The sequence below is a fragment of the Centropristis striata genome, chromosome 11 (genome assembly GCF_030273125.1).
Source record: "Centropristis striata isolate RG_2023a ecotype Rhode Island chromosome 11, C.striata_1.0, whole genome shotgun sequence".
NCBI classification, from domain to species: Eukaryota; Metazoa; Chordata; class Actinopteri; order Perciformes; family Serranidae; genus Centropristis; species Centropristis striata.
The window spans coordinates 22,195,377-22,215,926 of record NC_081527.1 but is presented as its reverse complement, the minus strand read 5'-3'; the positions used below and the strand labels follow the sequence as shown (position 1 = coordinate 22,215,926).

The 20,550-nt window shown below is 37.6% G+C and overlaps 2 protein-coding genes across 3 annotated transcripts in view; one reads left to right on the top strand and one right to left on the bottom strand.

Moving 5' to 3' along the window:
- The window catches only part of nmnat2 (nicotinamide nucleotide adenylyltransferase 2), a 34,906-nt gene extending 23,982 nt beyond the window's left edge, over nt 1-10,924 (bottom strand). The window contains exons 1-5 of the mRNA XM_059345051.1: nt 10,736-10,924; nt 6,580-6,668; nt 4,427-4,494; nt 3,162-3,240; nt 1,728-1,854 (exon numbers count right to left, since the gene is read on the bottom strand). Of these exons, the coding sequence (XP_059201034.1) occupies nt 1,728-1,854; nt 3,162-3,240; nt 4,427-4,494; nt 6,580-6,668; nt 10,736-10,820 (448 nt within the window). The 5' untranslated portion in view covers nt 10,821-10,924. The remainder of the gene's footprint in view (nt 1-1,727; nt 1,855-3,161; nt 3,241-4,426; nt 4,495-6,579; nt 6,669-10,735) is intronic.
- A 7,772-nt stretch (nt 10,925-18,696) lies between these two features.
- smg7 (SMG7 nonsense mediated mRNA decay factor) overlaps nt 18,697-20,550 on the top strand; it is a 28,758-nt gene continuing 26,904 nt past the window's right edge. For both annotated transcript variants that reach the window (XM_059344242.1, XM_059344244.1), the window contains exons 1-2: nt 18,697-18,806; nt 19,629-19,660. In XM_059344242.1, the coding sequence (XP_059200225.1) occupies nt 18,781-18,806; nt 19,629-19,660 (58 nt within the window). In that variant the 5' untranslated portion in view covers nt 18,697-18,780. The remainder of the gene's footprint in view (nt 18,807-19,628; nt 19,661-20,550) is intronic.

Genomic DNA, 20,550 nt, shown 5'->3' with positions numbered 1-20,550 from the left:
CTCGTTGGCCCCGACACCCGGTGCGCCCTTTCCAGTTTTATTTTCCCGTCCTTGGTGGTCAGTGCCAAAACTTTGGGAAGCCACGACTCCATGAACTGTGCCGCAGAGGAGCCCTCTGAAGATTCTGGCAGGCCGATTATTCTGAGGTTTTTACGTCTACCTCGATCCTCCTGGTCATCCAGACGCTCCTGCAGCGAGACCACAGCTTTTTCCAGGTAGGAGAGGCGTTTTTCCGTCTCGACACTTTCGTCCTCCACTGTGGAGATGCGCTGTTCAGCTTCCCCAACACGCTTGGTTGTGTCTTGCAACTCTTTCGATATGTCTCCAATCTTTTGCAGAAAAGAATCAAACTTAGACTCTATAACCTGGGATATATTTGCCGTAAATGTGGCCATGGCCTTGGTCATTGCTGGGCTCAGAACGTCCGTCTCCTCAGTCTCCACGCCGCCATCTTGCGCCCTATCCGTGTTTCTAGCAGCAACATCCCTCTTCTCCTTTTTCGCGGATTTTGAAGCCATTTTAACAAAAGCTTTACCCCAGAAGTGGTCCAGTGACATCAGCTGAGTTTCTGCGAATGTTTTACCGAATTTGGCTGAGTTAGGTATAAGTAACAGGATATTTTTGCATCGACAATGCGGGAGCTCACACCGAACGCTGCTACTCGGTCCGCATCACCGGAAGTCCCCCCTTGTGACTTTAATTTGTTCAGTTCCCTATTAACAGACTGGAATTGTTAAATGGGTTTAAACTTAGCCTAGTAACAAAAAATGAGCTTTTCGAAATTATCTACTTTTTCACATTTCTGTTTCCAGTCACAGCCATATTTTGGAGAAGTCACTTCTTGTCAAAGTCACATGACCACCACACCAGGGTGCTGAGTATGCGTCGCTTAGAGATTTAATGAGTTAAGGTGAAGCATAAAGCTGAATATGGGAGATTATAGAAGAGTTTGTTTGTTTGTTACGCAGGTGTCACCGTGGGTTCTTATGGGTTAAACAGGTTCAATAGCTTGTTGCATGTAGTGGTACACTGCAAGAAAAGAAAAGTTGGGTGAACTCAAAATTTCAAGGCAACAAACTTCGATAAAATTTTAAGTTGGACAATTAAACTAAATATTTTAAGTGTTGTTTTTGAGTTTGCTCAACTCTGACTTCAGATTTTTGAACTTATAATTTTACATTGTAATAACTTTTCATCCTTACTTCTGCTAACTTCTACAATGTGCTGAATTGGCACGATTGTAACGCCGCTATGAAATGTCAGCTAATGTTGCGACCTCTATGGTTGCGACCACAATTTTGAGTTAGCATTGATACGCTAATGGCTACTCTTGTAGCTGTAACAAGCAGCACCGCTAGCATCAGTTAGCCGCTAGCATCAGTTAGCCGTTAGCTTTCGCTAATGACCGAATTTCACCGCTTTCCCGCATTTCACAACAAAGAAATAAGAGTTAGCAGAACTATTGTCCCTTGTTGTGAACCCCAACTTAAAGATATAAGTAACAACAACTCACAAACTTGTTTTTGAGCAGACAATTGGCTTCCTTTGTTGTGCTAACTTACATTATTGCCCTAAATGTCAATAATTTATATTTCCAAGTTTTACCAACTTAAATCACTGTTTTAGGCAAAAAATACAAGTTGGCTTTTTTTTGCAGTGTATGAACATTAAATAATGCATTTTTATTATCTCTGCGGATGTCTGAATGTGATGAGGATGCGACTCACTGGCCGTGGGCTTGTGATTCATGTTGCTGTGGTTCTGGTAGATGGGAGGAGTCTGGTTCTGTGGCTGACCAATCACAGGAGTCGTGGACGGCGTGTTGACGTTGGACAGAATGCAGCCGGTGACTCTCTGAGGAGCAAAAACATCACGATCAATACTAAAAAAACACAAAACAACGAGCTACGAGCTCATAATACAATAAAATGGCTCACACTTACTTTTTAAATATTTTTGAATAATATTAGACATTAAAAAGTATTTTTATTTTCCACAACAACATAAACAGAGTACATAAAAAAGTATAAAAAGAATTGTAAAAGTAAAAATGAAAATGTGAGACATGAAAAACAGGAATAAAATATAAAATATATGTCCAATATAATAAAAAATATGATGTAATATAAAGTGGAATACTGTTGTGGACAATGGCTGTAAAATAGACACATTAAAATTATTATACATATTATTATACAACTGTACACTGTTAAACAAGTTATTTTCCAGACATTTATTATTTTACAGGATTTTTCATGTTTTATTATTATTATTATTATAATTTATTTAATATATATTTTTTTTACAGTATTATTCAACCGCTTAATTGTTTGTAAAAATACAAAAAATACACATATTGCTGAATGTAAGATTAAGGAAACTTTTTGTTCTCTGACAGTGAAACAGAAAGTTTATGTATAACTATTATTGAAAGAAATTGTAAAAAAAAACTTTCACCTACTGTCATATTTAAGTTAAAAAAAAGTTATTTCACAGATATATATTTTTTGAAATAGACAGATATTAACTGTATTTTATCCATATTTTAAAATAAAATAACAGTAAGTGTATGGCAACCTTTGCTGCCAGACTTTTTGCTGTTTTTTTAAATTGTTTTTTTGTAGTTTTGTATAGTGTGTAGGAACAAACATGAAGTAGTATGAAGGTAAAAAGATAAAGTGAGATTCACTAAACCTCCTACAGTGATAGTCAGGAATATTGACTCTCCATTAATCTAAGTTATTATTTAACAGTTCAGAGCGAGGCGCCACACTGTAAAAAAAAATCTGTTTTATTTAAAATACCGGCAGCTGTGGTTGCCAGAACTTCACCGTAAGAAATACAGTGAGCATATGTAAATGTAAATATCAGCAAAAAAACTGTAATTTATACTGAATAATCCCATTACTTTCAGGATAATTGTGTTATCATGGTATTTCTCCATTAATTTTACATGAAAATTGTTTATTTTTACAGCACAACTGTGTGTTTTCTACAGTTTATGACAGTAGAATTTAAAGTTTTATGCTATTCTTTGATTTACAGTAATTAAAAGTATCTACTACGGTGATGTACAATGTTCAATTTTACGACCTATTTCTGATGCAATTTGACAGTGTTTTACTGTAATTTCTACAAACATTTTTTACAGTGCATCTCACCTTCATCAGGTCGCGGTGATGCTCCAGCACGCTGCAGGTTGTCTGCCAGGTGTCCTGGTAACACTCCCAGGGGTCCACCCTGCACCGGGGCCAGAGACACAAACATCACACCTGTCCTGCACACGGATCATTTCAGTTCAGGTTCCTACTAGAACATATTAACCCTTAATAGGGCACTCATTGAAATACTTCCAAATTCCAAATTTCAACCCTAGAGAATATTGGAGGATATTACATACAGCCAGAATGTGTAAAAAAAAACATACGGACCCGGGGAGGGGGGTAATATTTTGAGAAAAAAAGTTTACGATATTAAGGTGTCAAATCACCTGTAATTTCTCAGCTTGGGATAAATAAAGTCAGTCAGTCAGTCTGTCTGTCTGTCTGTCTGTCTGTCTGTCTGTCTGTCTGTCTATCTATCTATCTATCTATCTATCTATCTATCTATCTATCTATCTATCTATCTATCTATCTACGAGAAATAATGTGCAGATTTATGAGATTTAAAGTGGTGAATCTGCGAGAAAAAAGTTTTTTTTTTTTTCCACTTTTGTCTCGTAAATCTGCAACTTTTTTTGAGCAGATTTCCCCATTTAAATTTCTTAAATCTGCACATTTTCGTCTTGTAGATTTGGCACTTTAATCTAGTAAATTTGCAACCCCCCTCCGGTTTGTATTTGTACAAGTCCATGTGGTTCTACGACCAAACAGAGAGACAAGGGGACCCCATTTTGATATCCACTGAAGTTACCAAATATAGTTCTTCGCCCGATAAAGGGTTAATGTGCTTTAAAAGGTTTAATATAAAGACGTTGTAGAATTTCAATTAACCCTTCGTACCCCTTGGTAGGATTTTATTTGTCTTTTTTTTCTTTATACTGTTTGTTTGTTTTTCATGTTGAAAAAAAAATTAAATTTTAATTTTTTTACATTTTACTCACTGTGTCCTGCAATATATACAATCTATATAAATCTATAAGTCCTGCAGCTCTAAGGAATCAGCACAATGAGAACAACTCAAAGATGTCTTTGTGCAGAATAACACATTTTGACAGAAATTAGAAAAAAGTTGAATTTCTCTGATATTATTTCTAAAAAAAATGTAATGTAATAAAATAGAATTCATATATAAACACTATTCCCACTATTTGGGTCTCCACATATTGTAAATAATGGACTACTGTCATGTTTCCAGCCTGGTTTAAGGTTCAGGTTTCTTATCTTCATAAAGAGATTCATAAAAGTCAAGACTGAATGTGTCTCACCTGATCCAGTCAGAGGACTGGACGGCCAGCTGACACATCGTGAGACGATGTCTGCTGGGGACCAAACCCTGAGGACAGACAGACAGACAGACAGACAGACAGACAGACAGACAGACAGACAGACAGACAGACAGACAGACAGACGTTATTCATGTCTATATTAAGTCCCCTCTCATGACCAATTATACCTCATAAGTTGTCAAATGTTTGGGTTGATACCATTTGTTACACAGATTTGGAGCCAAAATTAACTTTTTAAAACACTATAGAACCAATAAAACTGTTTATTCTCCTCCAGAATCCCTCATTCAGACTCCAGCAGAGTAAAATCCATGCTGTGATCTTGTTTAAGGAACTTTTAACATTTAGTAGATTTGTGTATTTTGTGTTGTGTTGCTGCTTATTGTGAATCTTATACACTGAGCTTAAGTTTCACTCACTAACATCATCACACATGAAGAACATTGGGCTCATTGAATCCACAAGAATCTCAGCTTTACACTCAGACCCCATTTATGCAGCTCACAGACTGTTTAGGGACCCCAGGATGCACAAAGATTCACACACAAGAGGACACAACAACACATTTACTGCAGGAGAAACACTGACTGTTATCAGCATAAAGTGGGCATGTCTATAAAGAGGAGACTCTGGGAGAGACAAAACTGTTGGAGCCAGAAAAAAACAGGTGAAACTAATTTAATTAACAAAGGCTCAGTTCCATTTAGTGTCCCAGAGCCTGAAACACACCTGAGCAGTGTGACTGATCTGAGCTCAGTCTGAAGACAATTATTAATGTGCTCATGAACTGAATCCCCTCCACCTGTTTTAACAGATGCTGAACACACTCCTGCAGGTGAGGATGTAAACAGAGTGGGAGGAAGTCAGTCTGAGATGAATGGGAAACAAAAGATCAACAGATCTGTAAGAATGTATACAATGAATAAAACCGTCAGAAGCCTGTGCGCAGGAAAAACCTCAACGAAAGAACTCAGATTCAGATTCTGGGTCACCAATGAGCTTCTGACTGACTTCTCTCCATGGCAACAGCAGCAGAGCAGCATGGGTATTGTAGTTTTAGAGCCAAAAACCCCTGATTCATCAGAAACAAAGTGAAAATAATTTAAGATGGAATTAAGAACATTAACTTAATTTAAGTGCATTAATACAAAAGTAGAATTTTACATTTTAAACTATTAAAGATGATTATTTTCATTCTGGATTCATCTGCTGACTATTTTCTCCACTTATCGGTTGATTGTTTGGTTTGTAAAAACAGTGAGAATATTTACAATATGATATTTATAAATGAAAAAAAGCAAACAAACAAACAAAAAAAGTATTAAAAAAATGTATTTATTAAAATTTATTTAAAATTTATAAAAAATGTATTACAAATTGTATTAAAAAATTATTATTTTTTATAACTAAATCAAAATAAAATAATATAATAATTATTTCTAAAATAAAAATCGAATACATACATTTTTTAAAAATTAAATTAAAAAGCAAAAAATGAATTTGAATTCTTAAAAATAAATAAAAAATCAAATAAATAAATAAAAATAAAAATTTAATTAAAACATATTAAATTAATAAATCAGAATATTTAAAAAATAAAGAAAAATGACTGAAAGTAAATGTATCTCGGATCGTAAATAAACAAAATCTGTCAGATAAATGTAATGGAAAATGTAAAGTTCAGAATGGCAAAAATAAAATACTCTGAACAGTATGTTTACATGGTGGTGTTTGTGATTTTCCTGCAGTAAAGCATCTGAATATTTCTTCCTGTAGATATATATATAATATATATATAAGGATAAGCGTAAGAATCAGTTTGGGGGCTCGTCAGCTTGTTTCCGGTATGATAAAAGTCGCCTTATTAACGAGGTCATAATAACTGATATGAATAATGTGGAACATGAATAAAGCATGAGCTGAAAAGCACAGATTCCTGATGTTTCTGCAGCATTTATTATTCATGTTGTGTGTTTCTTTAGAGGCAGAGTGAAAGTAGGACAAGAGCTTCATTAACTCCAGCGGGAAGCAACCTAGTGCAGAACAACAGCAGCGAGCTGCAGGCGTTTCATCCACTCTGATTACTGAGGAAACATGTCTGTGGTGTCTGTCTGCACAGCGACGGGACTTACAGGCTTTCCGTATGAGTCGTGCACTGGCGAGATGATTCCCCCGATCACGATGAAGCGACCCGTTTTGTGCAGATATTCTCTCGCTTTTTCTGCAGACAAGAAAAGAAACAGACAGAAAACATTTTGGTGATGAAAATGTGGAACATGAAGCCAGAGCAGGAGTAACTACGTACATTTATTCAAGTACTGAATCTGAGGTTCAACAATAAAGAGACAACATTAAAAATGATATTAAAAATAAATGATTTGGCCTCAATTCACATAAATATGCTTTATTTATTTACCTGTGTATTAATCACATTTTTGTTTACTTTCATGTTTCATTTTTATTCATCCCTTTACTTCATTTTATGCTGATAACCCACAAGTCTCCTCTTTATTGACATGCCCACTTTATACCGATAACCTATGAGTCTCCTCTTTACTGACATGCCCACTTTATACCGATAACCTATGAGTCTCCTCTTTACTGACATGCCCACTTTATACCGATAACCTATGAGTCTCCTCTTTACTGACATGCCCACTTTATACCGATAACCTACGAGTCTCCTCTTTACTGACATGCCCACTTTATACCGATAACCTACAAGTCTCCTCTTTATTGACATGCCCACTTTATACCGATAACCTACGAGTCTCCTCTATACTGATAAGCCCACTTTATACCGATAACCTACAAGTCTCCTCTTTACTGACATGCCCACTCTATGTTGATAACCAATGAGTCTCCTCTTTACTGACATGCCCACTCTATGTTGATAACCCATGAGTATCCTCTTTACTGACATGCCCACTCTATGTTGATAACCCATGAGTCTCCTCTTTACTGACATGCCCACTCTATGTTGATAACCCATGAGTCTCCTCTTTACTGACATGCCCACTCTATGTTGATAACCCATGAGTCTCCTCTTTACTGACATGCCCACTTTACGCTGATAACCCACGAGTCTCCTCTTTGTGCATCCTGGGGTCCCTAAACAATATGTGAGCTGCATAAATCGGGTCTGACTGGAAAGCTGAGACTCTTGTGGATTCAATGAACCCAATGTAGAATTTCAAGTCTATATATAGTTCCTAATTTCTATTTGTCTTCTTGTTTATATTGTATTTTAACTGTTTATTGTTATTTTTATTGATGTCTCTTTCCAATTAGGCTATACACTGTTTTCATACACTGTTTTTGCACTGAATTTCCCTGTTGTGGGACTAATAAAGGAATATCTTATCTCATTATTCATGGAGAGTCATTTAATCCCATACAGGCAGTTTCCTGAAGTGAACAACAGTCCTAATCGCTCTTCTAATGGTTGGGGAAACCTGCCGTTTATTCTGGATTTCAGTTCGCTGAAATGTTAGTGACATTCTTGTGATCACGTGCATGTTTGGATGATATTATATGATTTATAAACATGATGGAACTTAATAAATATATACATATATATATCATTACTGACACTGATTTTAGTCTTTTTTTAAATCTAGATTTGAATAAAAAACGATTTTGGGATCATGTTGGATGTTTTTGTGGCGCTCTGATTAATTCTTCTTCTCCACCTGCAGTGTGGGGACAAGAAGAAGAAGGAGAAGAAGAAGAAGAAGAAGAAGAAGAAGTAGAAGAAGAAGAAGAAGAAGAAGAAGAAGAAATGCTGAAACAGACAGAGAGAGAGAGAGATACGGAGGAGCTGCTGGTGAAAATAGGTCAGGACGGGAACATGGCTGCTGTGCTGCTGCTGGTTTGAACGCAGCAGGTGGACAGAATAACAGGAACACTGACCTCCAAAATAAAACGCTTTTATTTTTCTGTTGGTTTTTAAAGGAGCATGCTGGGAGTTTGTTTCTCTCTGGAAGGTCACCATGACTCAGCTGATGACATTTACAGCCGCCCCGCCCCCCCCCCCCCCCCCCCCCCCCCGACTGGATCACACACACACACACACACACACACACACAGCATGCCTGTCATCGGTCACTGATTCACATTCTTCAATATTTCATATGAACTGCCACGTGTTCCCTTCACTGCCCACTAACGTCAGTTTACAGTACATTTGAGGAGAAAAAACACAATTTTATATCTTCATCACAGTGTTTGAAGGGTTGGATATGAGCTCTCTGATTGGTCAATGTTTCAACAAGATGAGGCCAAGCCCGGTAATGTCTGGAGCCTGTTAATGTGCTTCATCATTTAGAGATAACCAGCTTCCAGGAGATGAAGGTAGCATTCCTGTTTTGTCTGATCGTTTGATTTCTGCTGCTGTGAACGCTCAAACATTACCAAAAAAGACCTAAAATGACCAAAAAACAATGTAAAATTACCAAAAAAAGACATGAAATGGACAAATAAGATGTAAAATGGACAACCCCCCCCCCCCCTGTAATTACAAAAAAACGGTAAAGAGAGAGAGAGAGAGAGAGAGAGAGAGAGAGAGAGAGAGAGAGAGAGAGGTGACTGTTGTGGTCTCAGGAATATTTGTTATGAAGTAGCAGAGCACATGAGCGGGTTAAACTACGATTGGGAAAAATAATTCAGGACAACCAGCAAGACAAAAATGTTACCAGCAGAGCACCGGTAAGCCCCCGTACATGTAAACAATAAGCATGTATTGATGGAGTGGATCAGCTGATCGATCCTGGAGGCAGACATGAGACCAGCTGACTGATCGCTTCACTTATCATCAAAAACCAACAACTTTTCTAACAGCAACACGAGACGTAGCGAGGCAGCGAGGCAGTGAGGCAGCGAGGCAGCGAGGCAACGAGCGTGAACAGAGAGCAGATCCCTGATGAGTCACGTCCAGTCTCTGGGTCAGGTGGACTCAGAACGAAAGTGAGCTCAGATTATGACGAGTCACCAGAATAAATACTGATGTGTCCAGAGAACCAGCAGAGAATCAAAGAGACAGTGACTCAAAGAGTCAGAGACTCAGAGAGACAGAGAGACAGAGAGACAGAGCATCAGAGAAACAGAGACTCAAAGAGACAGAAACTCAGAGAGACAGAGACTCAAAAAGTCAGAGACTCAAAGAGTCAGAGACTCAGAGAAACAGAGACTCAGAGGGACAGGGACTCAACAAGACAGAGACTCAGAGAGTCTGACAAACAAACAAACAAACAAACAAACTGAAACAAACTGCATTATTATCACATTATATTAATATGAGATAATGAGCAGATACATCAATGGTCTATATTATTATGTTTATATTTAATAGATTATTATCTGCACAGTTTATTTAAAAAAAAGCGAACTACCAACTAAAGAATCAGAGTTGTGTAGTTACATGTTACTGGGATCAGATTACTAAATATAAGAAACTATAATCAGTTTGAAAAATGTGCATTTAGATCATAATTGTCGGATATTCATCTATTACATTTTTAAATATGTTTTTTAAAACTGCAATACTTTTTAAATCATAATGATGCTATTAAACAATGCTGTATTTTGTTATGATAATAATAATAATAATAATAATAATATCTGTGCATCCTGTCTTTGTATTTCTGAGCCTCTGAGTCTCTGTCTCTCTGAGTCTCTGTCTCTCTGTCTGTCTGTCTGTCTGTCTCTCTGAGTCTCTGTCTCTCTGAGTCTCTGTCTCTCTGTCTCTGAGTATCTGAGTCTCTGTCTCTCTGTCTCTCTGAGTCTGATTTTCTGTCTCTCTGTCCCTCTGTCTCTCTGAATCTCTGTCTCTCTGAGTCTCTCTGTCTCTCTGAGTCTCTGTCTCTCTGAGTCTCTCTGTCTCTCTGAGTCTCTGAGGAGCTGCTTGTTTTCTGGGCTGCGCCACACGCCGCGTCTCTGAGGCCTCAGAGCGGCGGAGCCTCCACACGAACATTCCCGTGTTTTCCCCCATATAAATTTCCTCGTTTAAGCGGCTTCAGGCCGCGACGACCCGGGTAGCGTCATGTTGAAAATATTAGGCTTATTGAGCTCTTTGTGTGTGCGTTTGCGTGTGTGTGTGTGTGTGTGTGTGTGTGTGTGTGTGTCACAGCTGTGATCAGCGGACGTGGAGCCGTCGCCCATTTCAGCACCACCCTGCTGGACAGCGACCAAACCCCGACCACATTCACTGGATTCAGCTCACAGATGGAGCTACGTGTGATATTTATCTCCTAAACACACACACACACACACACACACACACACACTTACCGAACATATGGATGTGTCCCTTGGTGATGGGGTTGAAGCTGCCGCAGGACAGCAGGATGACGTGGGTTTTGATGTTTTCCGTCATGGTTTCTGTCTCTTTCTTCTCCTTTGTTTATTCTCCTGTGTCGTCCTGGTCCGGTCCGGTCCGGTCCCGGTCCTGGTGCGGCTCTGTGTTCCCGTTGTTTGTAGCAGGCGGCCGCCGCAGAGAGAGAGAGAGGCGAGGGCGGTGTGTCTGCGGCAGGAAGCAGCGTCACACACACACACACACACACACACACACACACACACTCACACACACACACACACACACACACACACACACACACACTCACACACACACACACACACACACACACACACACACACACACACACACAGCTGACTGCAATGTTACTTTAATATATTCGATCATCACTCAAATATCAAACTAATAATACACTGTAAAAAAAAATCTTTCGAAAACGGGGGGGGGGGAATCTCGCAGCACCGTAAATCAAAAAAACAGTTAACAACCGTTATTTTTAAGTTATATTAAGTTAAGTTATTTTACTGATAATTTATTTAAAAATACAGATAATAAACAGTAAATATCTAGATGTAAAACATATATATCTGTAGTGTAACTAGGCTACTGTCTTTTTCCCCCTTTAATTTGGTGGAAAGATTTTTAATCACTTTGTAATTTTCCAGAAATTTACTGGATTATTTTACAGGGTTTTTCTAATCCCATAAAAAGGTAAATTACTTTTATTACAGGTATTAACAATAAAATGAAAGTTGATATCAGTAAATTAATATAATGGGACATAATAGATTTATTTACAGTTTTATTCAATTGCTTAATGGTCTTGGATGTTAAATTAAATCATTGAATTATATGCAAGAATACATAAAATACATATCATATTGTGAAATGAATGTAAATATTTTATTTTATTTTTTATATTCATTTTATTTATTAAATTAAAAAACAAAAAAGGAAAATGTCCTCAATTGTACATTCAGCAATATGATTATTTCCCCAAAGAATTCACTGTAATTTAACAAGAAATAATTAAAAAGTACTGTAAAACTGTCCCATTATATTAAGTTAAAGATTTTTTAAAATTTATTTTATGATTCATATTTGTAATAAAAGTAATTTACCTTTTTATGGCATTTGCACTTAATGTAGAAAAAACAAGAAATTTCTGGAAAAATTCCCTTTTTTATTTTACACTGTACAATTATAAAGTTAAAATGTTAAAAATGTTTACAGTGACAACATTATTTTATTTAATTCTCATCTTTTAAAAAACTTTTTTATTTTTAAATTTGACAAAAAATAAGTGAGCATGAAATAATTCTTGAGACTAAAATTTGCGCTGAAAACGAATAATCTATTTCAGTAAAAGTAATAAAAACAAACAAACCAGGAGTAAAAGTTCAGAGATAAACATTTTAATCTAACAGAACTCATCAGAGTCATATTCATCATATATATTATTGTATTATTATAACTGCTGTGTGGTTTAATGTTTATATATGGTGCGTCATATTTCACACACTGATTAAATGTTTTACAGAAATTAAATGAATAAATAAAATGCTTTGAAATGTGGCAGAGAAGAGGGACTTGAAATTCAAATATAACTACATATAAAATAAAACAACGTCACAGCAGGTCATTAGAAGACGTCTCAGAGAAGGTGTTCATCATCTGAAAAAATCAAATGTAATCAGTGAATTGAAGTGTAACATGGTGTAGAACATTATGATGTGAGAATATGAAGTGTTATGTCTCTAAAGGTGTTCCAGGGTTGATACAGTTTGTTTTAGCTGATTTCATGCTAAATTTAACTACATTTAAACTCTGGATAATTAATAATTACACTGTAAACAATTGTCTTGTAAATTAACAGTAAAATACTGGCAGCAGGGTTGCCAGCGTTGTACTGTTCATTTTACAGTTCCTCTACTGTTATTTACTTTACAGTATGGTACTGTGATAAAACCACATACTGAATTACAGTAAAATCCTGCATTTCTTTGATTTTTTACAGTAGACTAAAACACAGTAGGCTACAATGCTGAAGCTAGTTGCAATATTGTTACAGTATACAATGCAGTCATTTTTTGTAAATAGAGCATATTACTGGCTGAAAGTCAATTACTATGAATTAAGCGCTGTCTTCACTGTAACCTCAGTCATTTTAATATACCATATACTGAATGAGTTAGTTAAGTAAAATACAGCCATTAAAAATGTGTACAAGAAGAGACTATATAGACTATATATATATATATATATATATATATATATATATATATATATATATATATATATATATATATATATATATATATATATGTATATATATATATATATACACTACTGGTCAAAAGTTTTAGAACACACCAACTTTTCCAGAATTTAATTGAAAATGATGCAGTTTAATGTCTCAGTCTACTCTGAAATTAATGCACATTTAAAATTCTTTATTGAGCATGATAGTGTTTTGAAAATAAAGAAAAGATTCAAAATCACATTTTATGTTGAACTAAAGGACTAAAAAAAGACACAAAATCACCAAAAAAAGAGACAAAATGACAAAAAAAGACACCAAAAGATACAAAATGACTTACAAAGACATGAAAAGAATTAAAAAATGGACAAAATAGCCCAAGACTCCATAGAGTTAAGTTGTTAAGCCATTTCTTGTTCCCTGAAAAAGGCCTACTTGTATAATTCTGAAATGTACATTATCTTTCAGTTTTGGTTAACCTTACCTTTTTTTATTTACCTCTTGCAGTTCACCACTTACCTTTGTACCCTTTCAAGCTGTTCATTTGACTTGAACTGCTTGAATTTCAATAAAAAATGGAAAAATTGGGGTGTTCTAAAACTTTTGACCGGTAGTGTATATATATATATATATATATATGTATATCATATATTTTATGGGAAACGGCAAGCTACCTACAAATATTGCCCAGAATACATTGTTTTCCACAGTATAATACCTTTTTAATGGAAAACAGTATGTTACTGTCACAATTTGGCTGTTTTCTTATTTGCAATTTGTTACAGTGTATGTTTGAACTCCTCCAGAATCCAACATTCAGACACCAAGACCTCTACAGGAGAATCCATGCTGAGATTTGATTCGAGACACTTTTGACATTTTGTAGCTTTGTGTATATGAGGATCACTCTGACACTCTGTGGTGCAGAAATCTGGATAATAATCACAATAACAAAGAAGGCAAACTATTAAAAAAACCTATAAGATAACTCACAGAGATCCTGTTTTCCTGCCGTGACTCTGTGATACTCCGCAGCGCCCCCTGGCTGCAGGACAACACACAGCTGCATCTGGTTGTGATCAGACACAAACACAAAACAAGGAACATGGATAATAAATATTAAGAGAAAAAAACCTGAAAAATAAATAAATGAAGAGATAAAAAAATAAATAAATAAAGGAATTAAAACTTCGAGAGAGTAAGAACATTTAAAAGGACGGAATAAATAAAGACATGAAAAAATATATATTGTAATATTAAAAGGTGTTATAACCATCCCTGTCTACCCTAATAGTGATAATAAATATTAAGTAAAAAAAAGACTAAAACAAGAATAAATAAATGAATAAAGAGATAATTTTAAGAATTTAAAAAAATAGTGAAATTAGTAAAAAAAAAGGTATAAAAATAAATAAATTGTGTCTTTCTTCTCTCTCTCCCCCTCTCTCTCTCTCTCTCTCTCTCTCTCGCTCTCAATTCAATTCAATTCAATTCAATTCAATAAGGCTTTATTGACACGAAAGTTAAAAAAAAAAACAACATTGCCAAAGCACAAGTACAATTTTTCCAAATATTTGGACAACACAAACTTTTACTCTTACAAACAGTAAGATATAAGAATCAATAAAACTAAATAGATACATTTCATAAAATATATGTTTGAGACAAACTAATCACAAATATACAATTTATTAAGTAAAATAGTAAATAAAGACAACAACAATATAGCAATGTGTGAGATGCAATATTGTGTAGTAGAGGAGTGAATGTGTGCTTATATATATATATATATATATATATATATACGTGCGTGTGTATATATACACACGCACGCACACACACACACACACACACACACACACACACACACACACACACACATATATATATATACAATACAAAACAATGTGGATACATTTCACAACATATACATAGATAAAATGTGAGACAAATCAATGACAAATATACAATTGATGAAGTAAATAAATAAAGAGACAACAACAATATATGACTGTGTTAGCTGTAATAGAGGAGTGTGTGTGTTCTATGTGTTATCTGGTTTTCTGATACTATGTTCACCAAGTATATGCTGCATTTAGTCTGCTCAGAGAGGGAAGCAGAGTCTGGGACTTTACGTCTCATCCTAGTAAAAAAAACTTTGTTCTCTGGTCTTGGTAGAGAACAAACATAAGAAGTGCTGCTCTATCTCCACCTCTCTCCGTGGACAGAGCTGACACAGCCGGTCTTCTGGAGGCAGCCAGGTCTGTCTGCGGCAGCCGGTCCCTACGGCCAGGCTGGGATCACTGAGTCTGGACCTAGTCAACGTCTGTCTCACTTCCCATCAGTCACAGTGCTCAGATAGTTGGACACTGTGTATTCTCTGTTCACAGCTGAGGAGCATTTGAGTTTGTTTTGCGTTTATATGGTAGATGTCCAATAGCTAACATAATGTTCTTTTTCTTTCATTCTGATCTGGTTTGTCCGGAGAGGAGCTGAGCCTCAGGACTAGCTGGCTGAGGGAACTCCTCTCCATGTTCTCCTCCTGGTCACTTGTTTTCAGGAGTTTGTTAGCCTGGGTATACCCAGACTGCCTTGCGCGCTCGAATTTAATTTCGAACTGCGAAAGGGTCTGGAATCCAGGACCGTTTCTTAGCCCTGTTTTAGGGATCCAATCACAGAGCGGGGAGGGACAGCAAGATGATGACGCGTACTACTCGGAATTTGGAAGCTTGTAGTTTTCCGGATCCAACATGGCTGCTGCAGACGCGAAACTTTCTTTAGCTGTAGACGGCGTTTTAAATAGTTTAGAGCGAAAGTTGAAAGGCGAAAGGTCTCTCGGCGGCACCGCTGTCCCCCGGCTCAGAACGAGATCACCGGTAGCGCCGGTGATTAGCGCCGTACCGGCGAGACCGCAGATCACCGCCGGTGATCTGGCTCCGAGCCGGGGGACAGCGGAGCCCCCAGAGACCCGCAGCAGCTTGTTTATTGCCCATAAAATCAGTGGATGTGTGTGGTAGAATGACATGAGGGGGAATAAAGCGTGAAAATAAATAATCTTGCAGAAAGCAAGAACTGGAGAAGCAAAGCAGCAAGCAACACTCTCTCACAGACACACACACAACAAACATCCATCTCTGTTGCTCTACTACGTCATCTGGTATAACTGATCTGATTGGCTAAGAGCTACCTACAGATGCTTTTGATAGACATTCTAAGCGCCCAATAAACGGCTCTGGAGGATCTTAAACCACACCTCCTCTACGGAGAAATCCATTGCTCGTTGCCAGACTAGACCTTATTTGAGAATAGTCTGGTGTTAGCCAGGCTAGGAGTTTGTAGTATTTGATTGCTCTTTTTTGTATCCTAATTCAAGGGGGGAATTGGCCTAGCTCGACTCGGCAGCAATTGTTGGGGGTGTTCCTGAGGACTCTGAGAATGCTCTTGCATTCTCAGCAGATCTCAGTGTGCAGGGTTTCCACTGGGTGTTTGTCCCATTTGTCAAAGTCTTGATTTACAAGAGGGCCCCACACTTCACTGCCATACAGTACAATGGGTTGAGCCAGATTCTAACAGGTATATCGATGTTTGAAGATTTTTGATGGCATAAAAAGCCCCTCTTCCTTTGTCTCTGAGATCATTAACAGCCAGGTTGAAGTTTCCTGTGGAGGTTATTTTTAGTTCCAAATATGTGTAAGTGTGTGTGTGTTTTATGTCGGTAGAGCCCAGTGAGAACCTGTACGGGTTTCTCTGACACTTGGGTTGTTTTTGGAAGACCATAAATCTGGTCTTTTCCAGATTGATTGTCAGGGCCCAGGTCTGACTCCAGTTCTGCTCTTGTAGTGCCTCTTTAGATAGAGCTAGCAGTATTTGATCATCTGCAAAAAGTAGACATTTAATGTGTGTCAGAGAGGGTGAAACCCGGGATATCTGGCTGTTCTAGTGATTTTGCCAGTTCATCAATATAAATGTTAAACAGAGTGGGACTGAGACTGCAGCCCTGTTTCACTCCTCTTTTTTGTGGGAAGAAATTTGTTTCCCTTTTGCCAATTTTCACAGCACATGTAATATTTGTATACATTGCTTTCATAATATCATAGGTTTTCCCCCTACACCTTTTTCAATTAATTTCAGCAACAGACCGTCATGCCAAATTGAGTCAAAAGCTTTTTTGAAGTCTACAAAACAGAAGTAAATGTTGTTGTTGTTTTGGTGGACATGCTTATGATTGAGTGTGTGGAGGGTATAGATATGATCTGTGGCGTGAATCCGATCTGACTCTTGTTCAGAACATGGTGTTCGCTGAGGAAGTCTTGTAGTCAGTTATTTAGGATGCTGCAGAATAATGGTTCAAATGTATTTCCACTTTTAAAGATTGGTGTGATAATTCCTTTACTCCAGATGTCAGGGAAATGTCCAATGCTCAGAACCAGGTTGAATAATTTTAAAATGTCAGTGCTGAACTTTTGATCGTTTCATTTAGAATCAGGTGAGGAACGCTGGCCTTCCCTGGTTGCAGGGCCTGGATTTTAGCCAGTAGCTCTTCTACAGTAATGTTTGTTGATGAGATCATTTAAGGCTGGATTCAGTGTGATGGTACTGTACAGGTTTTAAAAGTGTTTTAAAAAAAATATATTTTCCATATATCACCATTTTGAATAGCCAATTCTCTTTGTGTGGTTTGCTGAAAGAGTGCCATTTTTTCCAGAAATCATTTGAATCAATAGATTCTTCAATTATATGGAGCTGTGCTGCGCACGTTGCTCCCATTTAGTTCTCAGTGTTTTTTGTATAATTTCAGTGTTTCCCAATATTGGAGATGGAGCTCAGGGTTGTCTGGTTGTCTGTGTTTCTGATTTGATAAATTTGGGACCAATGGAGTCCCCTCGAAGCCGGCCGTTAACTATGAACAGACCCAGTGTTCGACATACCTGCAGCATTTGGTGGCCACTCGTCAAAGTTGTTTCTGTGGGGATGTAAAGGGAGGTACGGTGGCCCTGAAGTGCAAATCACAACGGCAAATCAGAAAACACAACGACAAATCAAAAAACACAACGACAGATCAGAAAACACAACGACAAATCAGAAAAAACAACGACAAATCAAAAAACACAACGACAAATCAAGAAACACAACGACAAATCACAAAACACAACGGCAAATCAGAAATTGATTGGATTGGACTGGTGGTCCGTAGTCACCAGTCCAATCAGTGACGACTCATGTCGCCCGAGGGTACCTATCTTTTGCAGTTTGGTTAATGTCGTTGTCGTTTCTGATTTGCTGTTGTGTTTTTAGATTTGTTGTTGTGTTTTTTGATTTGCCGTTGTGTTTTCTTATTTGCCGTTGTGTTTTTTGATTTGCTGTTGTGATTTGCACTTCCTTCAGGGCCACCGTAGTGAGGGGAATGCTGATTTGGCCAGGTATATGTTTGTCTCCCTGTGGGTTAATAGAACCTGGTTCTATAGCCTACCTGTCCTGGCATTAAGGTTCCCACAGATCAATACACTTCCATGAGCCTGGAAGTGATTGATGTCATCTTCAAGAATGGATGGAGAAACTGTGTTCATTATAGTAGGGAGATTCTGATGTGGGGATGTATGCTGCACACAAAAAAAAATCACCTTTTTTTTTTAATCCCCCCCCTCTCCCCCCTTCGCCCCCCCCCTCCTCCGGGTCAGAGTCAGACAGGAACAATATGGCGCCGGGAGGATCGTTAGCTTCTGGACCAGTCGTTGTCTGAGAGACTGGTTATCCGGCAGGATGAACCTCTGCGCCCAATATTTACGGTAAGCTCGGTTCGAGGTCCTCCTCCGGGTCCCGGACCGGACAGGTGGTCTCGGTCCGGGCCTCGTGGAGCCAACAGGTGACGTGTTTTGTTGGATTGCTAACGCTAAGCTAACAGTTTCGGGACCACCCCCTTAGCTGCGCTAGCTAGCTTCATATATCAACAAACAGTCGATGCTAGCTCCCGCCACCGCCGAGATACTATTTAATCACATTATATAAGATGTTTAGTGAAACATGGCGCCGTTAAAACAGATGAAATATTTGTTTTCCGCCGCTGAGTGAATTTAAAGCTGATTGTGCCGAAACACAGAGACAGACTGGATTCTCTGTTGTTGCGAGTTAGCTTTAGCTCGCTAGCGTCATTCTGCGTATGTCAGCTTAGCTAGCAGGCTGTTATTGGTTTATATAAATGTTAAATGTGATTTATGTTAAATAACGACACTCTCTGTCTCCACTGGAAGCTGGTTTAACTGCATGTTTAACAGAATAAACATAGAGCTTCACGTTAGCAGCGGGTTGCTAGCGGCTAGCTGCTAGCTGACGGGTTGCTAACGGAGGTTTGTTTGTGTGTATTCCGTCGCATTTTGGATTCAGAGATTAGTCTGAGCCCGAGACCACCAGTTTGAGACAGAGACCACCAGACCCGGTCCCCCAGGTGTTTACTGTATGTGTGCTCAGCTAGCTCTTAGCTCTGTCAGTCACCTGTGAGCTGCGTGTTTCTCATGTTATTGGCATGATTCAGGTCAGGTGTGTGTGTGTGTCTCTCTCTCTCTCTCTGTGTTTCTGTTTCTAATGGACTCTCTGTGTTTACCTCCGAGCAGACAGGCAGAGGCCCTGAAGGCTGACATGACAGGTAGGTCTGCACCAACACACACACACACACACACACACACACACACACACACACACACACCTGCCTGCTCAGGTTTTTTAACGTCTGTGTCTGTTAAATGCCAATTCAAAGTATGTTGTTTGTGAATTAGTGTGTGAGCAGATAAATCAAGGTAAAAATGGCCAAAACATTTGATGGTTGCCGCTTCTTAATAGGGCTGGGCGATATGGACCAAAAATCATATCCCGATATATTTAGGCTGAATATCGATATACGATATATATCCTGATATTTTTATCTCAAAGTGAGAGCAAATGTTCAGTCAAAGTCAAATATGAAATGTCACAAGTAGTATTATTGAAACAGTTTAAGTGAACATACTGTTATACTATATCTACAATACTGTATAACAGGAGTACCTTTTTTTTTTAATCAAAGCTCCATAAATTGCACATTTAAATAAAAAATATCTTAAATTAAAATAGCCTATGTAATGAAAAAGGCCAATCTTTTTATGTCTGAAATAAATGTATTTATATGAGAAAAGAATAACGAACATTACAAAAGAATTCAACATGACCAACCCTAGTAAGGGCAGCATTTATATATAAAGCAGCTTGCCTGGAGCAAGGATCACCGCTCAAATTTGAACTATATCAATATATATACAATATGGTCCAAAACCATATCACATTTAAAAATATATCGATATATTTTTTATGTTGATATATCGCCAGCCCTAGTCTGAGACATTACTCTCTGTTTAGATGCTATTTGATGCTTTTAGGTTGCAGAAAGTCCTCTTTACATATAATTATATATATAATAAATAATAATGCATTTTTATATGTATAGCACTTTAAAATGTACTTAATGAGACTTTACTAAACAACAACAACAACAGAGACAAG